The sequence below is a fragment of the Pelophylax lessonae genome, assembly GCF_965119305.1.
Source record: "Pelophylax lessonae genome assembly, chromosome: 12".
NCBI classification, from domain to species: Eukaryota; Metazoa; Chordata; class Amphibia; order Anura; family Ranidae; genus Pelophylax; species Pelophylax lessonae.
The window spans coordinates 131,592,595-131,605,430 of NC_138779.1; the positions used below are offsets into that span (position 1 = coordinate 131,592,595).

Consider the following 12,836-nt stretch of genomic DNA (forward strand, 5'->3'; position numbering starts at 1 on the left):
CGCCCTGCAGAGCTCAGTACACCGGGCCCTGTACAACAGGGCCAGTTGTACTGGCTTATCAGCGGCCCTGCCGGTACCCCAATCGAGGAGCAATGAACCTACACCTTTAATAAGCAGCACTAAATAGTGCGTGAGCTATAGAACCAGATTTCATCTCTCAGATAAAATGGCACTCTGAATTCCATTATTTCTAAAACAAAAAGGCAATAACCCACTAAGGAACTAAACCCATCAAACTGAGAAGACCTAGCAAATTTCTTATTATTCCCAGGGGGGGAGTTAAAAAGCAATCAGGAGATTTTGGTTTACAAATGACCATAATTACATGCAATTAATAAATACAGCAACAACTTTTATTAAAGGCTAAGCCTTTATTACATTCATAGAGAAAGCAGCAATAATGCCCAGGCAGTTACCGCAGTGTATTCGTTATAAGGCCAAGACAATTTTTAAAGGCTTTCTGTTGCATGGGAAAGTACTATATGGGAGGCCGCAAGTGCCAGGTGAGCAGTCCAAGAGTGAAGGAGTCTTGTTCATCATAAATGCTATATATAAATGCTCTTATTTTCATGTTTTGTGCACACATGTGCATAAGATAGAAATGTACGTATATCTTTACACTTGTCCCCAACCTCCCCATGCATAGAAAAAAGTAGAGAAAGAATTTTTTTTTTTGTTTTACACACGGCACCTTTTGCTTTGGAGTTTCAGGAAACAACATGCCTCTATTTAGCAATACATTTACATATAACCAATAAACTGCTTATTTTCTCATGATCTAAGAGGAGGCAATATTTTACTGTGCTATGCAAGTTAAAATAATTACTATGCAATGAAGAAAGTGCTCATCCTCGCTATATATTGTGACCTCTCTGTCAAATTCCTGTACTTCCAGGGCTCTGTGCTGTGGGCTCCATGGTCCATTCATTCACCCAGTTCTCTGATTTCCCAGGAAAACGTGTAGATATCATGCTTTTGGCTTTTCTGGCTTTGAGGCATTGTCTGTGTTATCGTTCACTGAAGAACTCACAAGGCAGTCTTTCCTGGAGACACAAAAGGTTTCGCAACATAAAAAACACATATCCAATAAAGGGGAGATCAACTTAAGCACCAGATAAATAAAGTGGTTCTAAAGCCTTCATGTCTTTAACCTTAATGCATTTTATGCATTAAAAGAGAAGTATGGGTTTTTCCCCATTCATACTTACCTAGGTGGATGCAGCCTTAGTCCGATACTGTATCTGTCCCCCAGCACCTCTGCACTGAGAACTGAGCGATCGAACACCACAGATAGCTTGGTTCTCACAGCCCCTCAAGCAGAGAGCTGCTGACTTTCAGTCACAGCTCACCGCTCTGCCCCCTCCTCACTCACTGGAATGCTGGGCTGTGGAGGGGCGGGGGAGAGGCCGGCTCAGCCTCTCAGCGCTCACTGAGTGGCTGAGACAGGTGTCGGTCCAGGCATTTGGCGGATCCCGACTCCGTGGTCATGATGACGCGGTGCCTGGACCGACATCTGACGTCAGCAGGTAGGTGCCTGGACCGACATCTGATGTCAGCAGGTAGGTGCCTGGACTGGCATCTGATGTCAGCAGGTAGGTGCCTGAACCGACATCTGACGTCAGCAGGTAGGTGCCTGGACCGACATCTGATGTCAGCAGGTAGGTGCCTGGACCAACATCTGACGTCAGCAGGTAGGTCTGGACCGACATCTGACGTCAGCAGGTAGGTGCCTGGACCGACATCAGACGTCAGCAGGTAGGTGCCTGGACCGACATCTGACGTCAACAGGTAGGTGCCTGGACCGACATCTGACATCAACAGGTAGCGGACTTCAGTTCGCACTCTGCTGAAAGTGGGTCGCAGGAGTGCAGAACAAACTGCACTCCTGTGATCCATAGATGTACAGCCAAATTAGCTTTGGCTGTACATCTTCTTTAGAGCATAACTTCACTTTTGTTGAGAAAAAAACATTTCTCACTGGGTGTTCTATGAACATTGCAAGGATTTTACAACCTTTGTTGCAGATTCCCATCTTTTGTATTCTAAAGAAATCACTATTTGTTCCTCTGTGCCCCTGTGCTGAGTGGGTCTAATGGCAGTGGTTTCATAGTTATCATTCAGCTGTGCACCTGGAGAGCCCTAATGAGGAAAGCTGCTGGGTCTGCATCCCTTTAGATGTGTTCCTATTGGGAGTATCTCACCAAAAATGAAATCTGACTTGTATCTTAATGCAGACTTCTGAGGAAATCGGTGAGCCAATCACACAAGCAGAAAATGATGTTTCTGGGGTGTGGTCAGTATACAGTCTGTGTACAGAACACCTCCAGGTAGACATATTGCATTGCATTTTTGGAAAATTACAATGGCTGCAGATTGAAAAGGAAAGGTAATTTTTAATAACATTCAATTACAATATGACTTGTCACAATTGTATACACTATATTATTTTTTCTTTATTTTCTATATTTTTTCCCCACGAAAGTGGATTTACCTTTTAAGGTAAAAATTCTTCTGTTGCAGCGGGTCCTTTCCCCAGTCCCCCCTTATTCTTACCTGAGCCCGATCTTGGTCAAGCAGGAGCCCGCATGTGTGCCACCATAGGAAGCGGCTTCCTATGATGGCACACAGGAGAAGGGGAGGAGCCGAGAGAGCCGGCGGGGGGACCCTAGAAGGGGAGGGCAATGGCTGCTCTTGACAAAACCATTGCACAGAGCAGATAAGTAGAACATGTTTGTTATTTTAATTTTAAAAAATTGGAAGCTTTAATATTACTTTAAAGCCCAAAGCTGGGTACACAGTGACAGTTTCGTTTTCATTCAACCAGCAACTTTAAAGTAAATGTGAACCATTACCCTGCAAAACAACCCATTCACTTTAAAACAGAAATGAAAGACAAAACATTTGTAGTATATATAAATAAAAAATGATAAATACATAAGTAAGTGATCACATAATCCCTGTACTCAGCTCCATAAGGGGCTTAGAGAGATGGAGGTAGAAAAACAGCAGTGCATTGATCTTCCTATTGAATGGCTGTAACGGGGGGGGGGATCTTCCCATGACCAGTAATGAACATGTTCACTAAAAATAATTTTTGCTTGCAAAATATACATGTAGTGGTGTAGAATAATATTGCAGTAATGCTTTCAAAGCATATGGGTGTGGCTTATGATAATTAAATTTTTTTAGATGGAAAAATTGACTTACCTGATAGGAAATGGGTGCAATTTTTGTAAGCTCTACATGCTGTTTTTTTTTAGCAACATTTATCTTTTAAATGAATGATCTTTCATAGATAAAAAAAAAATGTTTGACTCTAAGTCGCCCGCTTTTTTTTAGATTGCTATGAAATGTCTAGATTAGTGATGGCGAACCTTGGCACCCCAGATGTAGTTCATGGGAAATGTAGTTCCAAAACATCACTGGTCTAGATGGACCTAAGGATAGCTATAACTGGGCAGATGTTTTCCTGAGAATGATAGAATGAAAGAGAGTCACCTCTCCATCCTGAAGTGCATTGCCACACCAAAGGGAGCCTCTATGATCTCTTCTCCTACTTTGCAGATGGGTGTCAGAAGCATACACATGGTATAACAGACATAACGGAAAATAGTTTGTGGACATCTGACCAACACATCTGTATTATATAGCCACAAGGATGTGGACACCCTTTCATAATATTGATTTCTGGGGTTTTCATTTAGCGGAACCATTAATGCTACCCCACGCATAGGCATTTTAGACAATTGTGTTTTTCAAACCTATTGGCAACAGTTGGGTCAAGACTAGTGTTGAGCGAACACGGACTGTATTATTCGTGTTCGTACCGAATAATTGGATTTTTTGTACCCGAACACGGACACGGACACTTTACTGTATGTTCGGGTAAAAATCCGTGTTCGGTCGTTTTATTTCCGGGTTTTGCATGCTTTGGCGCTCTTTTCATGGCGGGCTTTCAACAGCCAATCAACAATCGTTTAACTGGTGTGCCTTAAGCCATCCCAGCCATGCCTGCAAATGTCTCAGTAGCTGTGATTGGCCGTCTGAAGCATGTGACCAAGTCTTTATAAGTTCGAGGCAGCCGCAGCGGCGTCATTATGCTGCTTAGATTCAGGGACAGAGCACACATCAACGTGCTGGCTGCTGATTAGGGAAAGATAGGCAGGAAAAAACCATTTGTGTCCGGATAGAATTGAGGGACAGGTCGGAGTGTTTAGGCAGGGCGAGTTGTAGGCATTTTAGGGATAGAGTCTGCTGAATTATAGGGTCAGTGTCTTCTACAAACTACAATCGATATTGCTGTGTGGGGGGTGGGGTGAATCTGCACTCAATCCTGATCTACGATCTCTTCTCAATCCTGTTAGGGACAGAGTCTGCTGAATTTTAGGGAAACTGTGTTCTACAAACTACAATCGATATTGCTGTGTGGTGTGGGATTGGAGATAGGCAGGTGTCAGTGATCCACATCCATTTTTCTGTGTGTGAGCTGCAGTGAACACAATCTTTTTGGGCTGCAGTGAACACAATCTTTTTGGGCTGCAGTGAACACAATCTTTTTGGGCTGCAGTGAACACAATCTTTTTGGGCTGCAGTGAACACAATCTTTTTGGGGTGCAGTGAACAAAATCTTTTTGGGGTGCAGTGAACACAATCCTTTTTGGTGTGCAGTGAACACAATCTTTGTGGGGTGCAGTGAACAAAATCCTTTGTGGGGTGCAGTGAACACAATCTTTTTGGGGTGCAGTGAACAAAATCCTTTTTGGGGTGCAGTGAACAACATCCTTTTTGGGGTGCAGTGAACACAATCTTTTTGGGGTGCAGTGAACAAAATCCTTTGTGGGGTGCAGTGAACACAATCTTTTTGGGGTGGAGTGAACAACATCCTTTTTGGGGTGCAGTGAACAAAATCCTTTTTGGGGTGCAGTGAACAAAATCATTTTTGGGGTGCAGTGAACACAATCTTTGTGGGGTGCAGTGAACACAATCTTTTTGGGGTGGAGTGAACAACATCCTTTTTGGGGTGCAGTGAACAACATCCTTTTTGGGGTGCAGTGAACACAATCTTTTTGGGGTGCAGTGAACACAATCTTTGTGGGGTACAGTGAACAGAATCTTTGTGGGGTGCAGTGAACACAATCTTTGGGGGGTACAGTGAACACAATCTTTGTGAGGTGCAGTGAACACAATCTTTGTGGGGTGCAGTGAACACAATCATTGTGGGGTGCAGTGAACTCAATCTTTGTGGGGTACAGTGAACACAATCTCATACTTCTGAAGGTTTGAGGGTGCTGCCTGTTCCATACTCCCCCTACTCCTCATCTAGCCTTTTAGGGGTACAAACAATAGTAATTGGGGCCTAGTGTGGTTGTGTACGTGTGATATACATACACTTTTTTGGGATCATATTTTCTATTCCGCTATTTAATCAAAAACCTTTGGGGATCAGTTAAATTGGGGGATAGTCTGTGTTGGTACGTGTGAGAGAGATCCACCTTTCCAAGTTGTTGGGGTTCATCTCATACTTCTGAAGGTTTGAGGGTGCTGCCTGTTCCATACTCCCCCTACTCCTAGCCTTTTAGGGGTACAAACAATAGTAATTGGGGCCTAGTGTGGTTGTGTACGTGTGATATACATACACTTTTTTGGGATCATATTTTCTATTCCGCTATTTAATCAAAAACCTTTGGGGATCAGTTAAATTGGGGGATAGTCTGTGTTGGTACGTGTGAGAGAGATCCACCTTTCCAAGTTGTTGGGGTTCATCTCATACTTCTGAAGGTTTGAGGGTGCTGCCTGTTCCATACTCCCCCTACTCCTAGCCTTTTAGGGGTACAAACAATAGTAATTGGGGCCTAGTGTGGTTGTGTACGTGTGATATACATACACTTTTTTGGGATCATATTTTCTATTCCGCTATTTAATCAAAAACCTTTGGGGATCAGTTAAATTGGGGGATAGTCTGTGTTGGTACGTGTGAGAGAGATCCACCTTTCCAAGTTGTTGGGGTTCATCTCATACTTCTGAAGGTTTGAGGGTGCTGCCTGTTCCATACTCCCCCTACTCCTAGCCTTTTAGGGGTACAAACAATAGTAATTGGGGCCTAGTGTGGTTGTGTACGTGTGATATACATACACTTTTTTGGGATCATATTTTCTATTCCGCTATTTAATCAAAAACCTTTGGGGATCAGTTAAATTGGGGGATAGTCTGTGTTGGTACGTGTGAGAGAGATCCACCTTTCCAAGTTGTTGGGGTTCATCTCATACTTCTGAAGGTTTGAGGGTGCTGCCTGTTCCATACTCCCCCTACTCCTAGCCTTTTAGGGGTACAAACAATAGTAATTGGGGCCTAGTGTGGTTGTGTACGTGTGATATACATACACTTTTTTGGGATCATATTTTCTATTCCGCTATTTAATCAAAAACCTTTGGGGATCAGTTAAATTGGGGGATAGTCTGTGTTGGTACGTGTGAGAGAGATCCACCTTTCCAAGTTGTTGGGGTTCATCTCATACTTCTGAAGGTTTGAGGGTGCTGCCTGTTCCATACTCCCCCTACTCCTAGCCTTTTAGGGGTACAAACAATAGTAATTGGGGCCTAGTGTGGTTGTGTACGTGTGATATACATACACTTTTTTGGGATCATATTTTCTATTCCGCTATTTAATCAAAAACCTTTGGGGATCAGTTAAATTGGGGGATAGTCTGTGTTGGTACGTGTGAGAGAGATCCACCTTTCCAAGTTGTTGGGGTTCATCTCATACTTCTGAAGGTTTGAGGGTGCTGCCTGTTCCATACTCCCCCTACTCCTAGCCTTTTAGGGGTACAAACAATAGTAATTGGGGCCTAGTGTGGTTGTGTACGTGTGATATACATACACTTTTTTGGGATCATATTTTCTATTCCGCTATTTAATCAAAAACCTTTGGGGATCAGTTAAATTGGGGGATAGTCTGTGTTGGTACGTGTGAGAGAGATCCACCTTTCCAAGTTGTTGGGGTTCATCTCATACTTCTGAAGGTTTGAGGGTGCTGCCTGTTCCATACTCCCCCTACTCCTAGCCTTTTAGGGGTACAAACAATAGTAATTGGGGCCTAGTGTGGTTGTGTACGTGTGATATACATACACTTTTTTTGGATCATATTTTCTATTCCGCTATTTAATCAAAAACCTTTGGGGATCAGTTAAATTGGGGGATAGTCTGTGTTGGTACGTGTGAGAGAGATCCACCTTTCCAAGTTGTTGGGGTTCATCTCATACTTCTGAAGGTTTGAGGGTGCTGCCTGTTCCATACTCCCCCTACTCCTCATCTAGCCTTTTAGGGGTACAAACAATAGTAATTGGGGCCCAGTGTGGTTGTGTACGTGTGATATACATACACTTTTTTGGGATCATATTTTCTATTCCGCTATTTAATCAAAAACCTTTGGGGATCAGTTAAATTGGGGGATAGTCTGTGTCGGTACGTGTGAGAGAGATCCACCTTTCCAAGTTGTTGGGGTTCATCTCATACTTCTGAAGGTTTGAGGGTGCTGCCTGTTCCATACCCCCCCTACTCCTCATCTAGCCTTTTAGGGGTACAAACAATAGTAATTGGGGCCTAGTGTGGTTGTGTACGTGCGAGATACATACACTTTTTTTGATCATATTTCCTATTCCGCTATTCAATAAAAACCTTTGAGGATCAATTGAATTGCGGGATAGTCTGTGTCGGTACGTGTGAGAGAGATCCACCTTTCCAAGTTGTTGGGGTTCATCTCATACTTCTGAAGGTTTGAGGGTGCTGCCTGTTCCATACTCCCCCTACTCCTCATCTAGCCTTTTAGGGGTACAAACAATAGTAATTGGGGCCTAGTGTGGTTGTGTACGTGTGATATACATACACTTTTTTTGGATCATATTTTCTATTCTGCTATTTAATCAAAAACCTTTGGGGATCAGTTAAATTGGGGGATAGTCTGTGTTGGTACGTGTGAGAGAGATCCACCTTTCCAAGTTGTTGGGGTTCATCTCATACTTCTGAAGGTTTGAGGGTGCTGCCTGTTCCATACTCCCCCTACTCCTCATCTAGCCTTTTAGGGGTACAAACAATAGTAATTGGGGCCCAGTGTGGTTGTGTACGTGTGATATACATACACTTTTTTTGGATCATATTTTCTATTCCGCTATTTAATCAAAAACCTTTGGGGATCAGTTAAATTGGGGGATAGTCTGTGTTGGTACGTGTGAGAGAGATCCACCTTTCCAAGTTGTTGGGGTTCATCTCATACTTCTGAAGGTTTGAGGGTGCTGCCTGTTCCATACTCCCCCTACTCCTCATCTAGCCTTTTAGGGGTACAAACAATAGTAATTGGGGCCCAGTGTGGTTGTGTACGTGTGATATACATACACTTTTTTGGGATCATATTTTCTATTCCGCTATTTAATCAAAAACCTTTGGGGATCAGTTAAATTGGGGGATAGTCTGTGTCGGTACGTGTGAGAGAGATCCACCTTTCCAAGTTGTTGGGGTTCATCTCATACTTCTGAAGGTTTGAGGGTGCTGCCTGTTCCATACCCCCCCTACTCCTCATCTAGCCTTTTAGGGGTACAAACAATAGTAATTGGGGCCTAGTGTGGTTGTGTACGTGCGAGATACATACACTTTTTTTGATCATATTTCCTATTCCGCTATTCAATAAAAACCTTTGAGGATCAATTGAATTGCGGGATAGTCTGTGTCGGTACGTGTGAGAGAGATCCACCTTTCCAAGTTGTTGGGGTTCATCTCATACTTCTGAAGGTTTGAGGGTGCTGCCTGTTCCATACTCCCCCTACTCCTCATCTAGCCTTTTAGGGGTACAAACAATAGTAATTGGGGCCCAGTGTGGTTGTGTACGTGTGATATACATACACTTTTTTTGGATCATATTTTCTATTCCGCAATTTAATCAAAAACCTTTGGGGATCAGTTAAATTGGGGGATAGTCTGTGTCGGTACGTGTGAGAGAGATCCACCTTTCCAAGTTGTTGGGGTTCATCTCATACTTCTGAAGGTTTGAGGGTGCTGCCTGTTCCATACCCCCGCTACTCCTCATCTAGCCTTTTAGGGGTACAAACAATAGTAATTGGGGCCTAGTGTGGTTGTGTACGTGCGAGATACATACACTTTTTTTGATCATATTTCCTATTCCGCTATTCAATAAAAACCTTTGAGGATCAATTGAATTGCGGGATAGTCTGTGTCGGTACGTGTGAGAGAGATCCACCTTTCCAAGTTGTTGGGGTTCATCTCATACTTCTGAAGGTTTGAGGGTGCTGCCTGTTCCATACTCCCCCTACTCCTCATCTAGCCTTTTAGGGGTACAAACAATAGTAATTGGGGCCTAGTGTGGTTGTGTACGTGTGATATACATACACTTTTTTTGGATCATATTTTCTATTCCGCTATTTAATCAAAAACCTTTGGGGATCAGTTAAATTGGGGGATAGTCTGTGTTGGTACGTGTGAGAGAGATCCACCTTTCCAAGTTGTTGGGGTTCATCTCATACTTCTGAAGGTTTGAGGGTGCTGCCTGTTCCATACTCCCCCTACTCCTCATCTAGCCTTTTAGGGGTACAAACAATAGTAATTGGGGCCCAGTGTGGTTGTGTACGTGTGATATACATACACTTTTTTGGGATCATATTTTCTATTCCGCTATTTAATCAAAAACCTTTGGGGATCAGTTAAATTAGGGGATAGTCTGTGTCGGTACGTGTGAGAGAGATCCACCTTTCCAAGTTGTTGGGGTTCATCTCATACTTCTGAAGGTTTGAGGGTGCTGCCTGTTCCATACCCCCCCTACTCCTCATCTAGCCTTTTAGGGGTACAAACAATAGTAATTGGGGCCTAGTGTGGTTGTGTACGTGCGAGATACATACACTTTTTTTGATCATATTTCCTATTCCGCTATTCAATAAAAACCTTTGAGGATCAATTGAATTGCGGGATAGTCTGTGTCGGTACGTGTGAGAGAGATCCACCTTTCCAAGTTGTTGGGGTTCATCTCATACTTCTGAAGGTTTGAGGGTGCTGCCTGTTCCATACTCCCCCTACTCCTCATCTAGCCTTTTAGGGGTACAAACAATAGTAATTGGGGCCTAGTGTGGTTGTGTACGTGTGATATACATACACTTTTTTTGGATCATATTTTCTATTCCGCTATTTAATCAAAAACCTTTGGGGATCAGTTAAATTGGGGGATAGTCTGTGTTGGTACGTGTGAGAGAGATCCACCTTTCCAAGTTGTTGGGGTTCATCTCATACTTCTGAAGGTTTGAGGGTGCTGCCTGTTCCATACTCCCCCTACTCCTCATCTAGCCTTTTAGGGGTACAAACAATAGTAATTGGGGCCCAGTGTGGTTGTGTACGTGTGATATACATACACTTTTTTGGGATCATATTTTCTATTCCGCTATTTAATCAAAAACCTTTGGGGATCAGTTAAATTGGGGGATAGTCTGTGTTGGTACGTGTGAGAGAGATCCACCTTTCCAAGTTGTTGGGGTTCATCTCATACTTCTGAAGGTTTGAGGGTGCTGCCTGTTCCATACTCCCCCTACTCCTAGCCTTTTAGGGGTACAAACAATAGTAATTGGGGCCTAGTGTGGTTGTGTACGTGTGATATACATACACTTTTTTGGGATCATATTTTCTATTCCGCTATTTAATCAAAAACCTTTGGGGATCAGTTAAATTGGGGGATAGTCTGTGTTGGTACGTGTGAGAGAGATCCACCTTTCCAAGTTGTTGGGGTTCATCTCATACTTCTGAAGGTTTGAGGGTGCTGCCTGTTCCATACTCCCCCTACTCCTAGCCTTTTAGGGGTACAAACAATAGTAATTGGGGCCTAGTGTGGTTGTGTACGTGTGATATACATACACTTTTTTTGGATCATATTTTCTATTCCGCTATTTAATCAAAAACCTTTGGGGATCAGTTAAATTGGGGGATAGTCTGTGTTGGTACGTGTGAGAGAGATCCACCTTTCCAAGTTGTTGGGGTTCATCTCATACTTCTGAAGGTTTGAGGGTGCTGCCTGTTCCATACTCCCCCTACTCCTCATCTAGCCTTTTAGGGGTACAAACAATAGTAATTGGGGCCCAGTGTGGTTGTGTACGTGTGATATACATACACTTTTTTGGGATCATATTTTCTATTCCGCTATTTAATCAAAAACCTTTGGGGATCAGTTAAATTGGGGGATAGTCTGTGTCGGTACGTGTGAGAGAGATCCACCTTTCCAAGTTGTTGGGGTTCATCTCATACTTCTGAAGGTTTGAGGGTGCTGCCTGTTCCATACCCCCCCTACTCCTCATCTAGCCTTTTAGGGGTACAAACAATAGTAATTGGGGCCTAGTGTGGTTGTGTACGTGCGAGATACATACACTTTTTTTGATCATATTTCCTATTCCGCTATTCAATAAAAACCTTTGAGGATCAATTGAATTGCGGGATAGTCTGTGTCGGTACGTGTGAGAGAGATCCACCTTTCCAAGTTGTTGGGGTTCATCTCATACTTCTGAAGGTTTGAGGGTGCTGCCTGTTCCATACTCCCCCTACTCCTCATCTAGCCTTTTAGGGGTACAAACAATAGTAATTGGGGCCTAGTGTGGTTGTGTACGTGTGATATACATACACTTTTTTTGGATCATATTTTCTATTCCGCTATTTAATCAAAAACCTTTGGGGATCAGTTAAATTGGGGGATAGTCTGTGTTGGTACGTGTGAGAGAGATCCACCTTTCCAAGTTGTTGGGGTTCATCTCATACTTCTGAAGGTTTGAGGGTGCTGCCTGTTCCATACTCCCCCTACTCCTCATCTAGCCTTTTAGGGGTACAAACAATAGTAATTGGGGCCCAGTGTGGTTGTGTACGTGTGATATACATACACTTTTTTGGGATCATATTTTCTATTCCGCTATTTAATCAAAAACCTTTGGGGATCAGTTAAATTGGGGGATAGTCTGTGTCGGTACGTGTGAGAGAGATCCACCTTTCCAAGTTGTTGGGGTTCATCTCATACTTCTGAAGGTTTGAGGGTGCTGCCTGTTCCATACCCCCCCTACTCCTCATCTAGCCTTTTAGGGGTACAAACAATAGTAATTGGGGCCTAGTGTGGTTGTGTACGTGCGAGATACATACACTTTTTTTGATCATATTTCCTATTCCGCTATTCAATAAAAACCTTTGAGGATCAATTGAATTGCGGGATAGTCTGTGTCGGTACGTGTGAGAGAGATCCACCTTTCCAAGTTGTTGGGGTTCATCTCATACTTCTGAAGGTTTGAGGGTGCTGCCTGTTCCATACTCCCCCTACTCCTCATCTAGCCTTTTAGGGGTACAAACAATAGTAATTGGGGCCTAGTGTGGTTGTGTACGTGTGATATACATACACTTTTTTTGGATCATATTTTCTATTCCGCTATTTAATCAAAAACCTTTGGGGATCAGTTAAATTGGGGGATAGTCTGTGTTGGTACGTGTGAGAGAGATCCACCTTTCCAAGTTGTTGGGGTTCATCTCATACTTCTGAAGGTTTGAGGGTGCTGCCTGTTCCATACTCCCCCTACTCCTCATCTAGCCTTTTAGGGGTACAAACAATAGTAATTGGGGCCCAGTGTGGTTGTGTACGTGTGATATACATACACTTTTTTTGGATCATATTTTCTATTCCGCTATTTAATCAAAAACCTTTGGGGATCAGTTAAATTGGGGGATAGTCTGTGTTGGTACGTGTGAGAGAGATCCACCTTTCCAAGTTGTTGGGGTTCATCTCATACTTCTGAAGGTTTGAGGGTGCTGCCTGTTCCATAC

At 43.2% G+C, this 12,836-nt stretch overlaps 1 protein-coding gene across 2 annotated transcripts in view; it reads right to left on the bottom strand.

The window, feature by feature from the left end:
* Positions 1-335: 335 nt before the first annotated feature.
* Positions 336-12,836, bottom strand: part of SCN4B (sodium voltage-gated channel beta subunit 4) — a 132,474-nt gene continuing 119,973 nt past the window's right edge. For both annotated transcript variants that reach the window (XM_082273398.1, XM_082273397.1), the window contains exon 6: positions 336-1,043. In XM_082273398.1, coding sequence (XP_082129524.1) covers positions 968-1,043 — 76 coding nt within the window. In that variant the 3' untranslated portion in view covers positions 336-967. The remainder of the gene's footprint in view (positions 1,044-12,836) is intronic.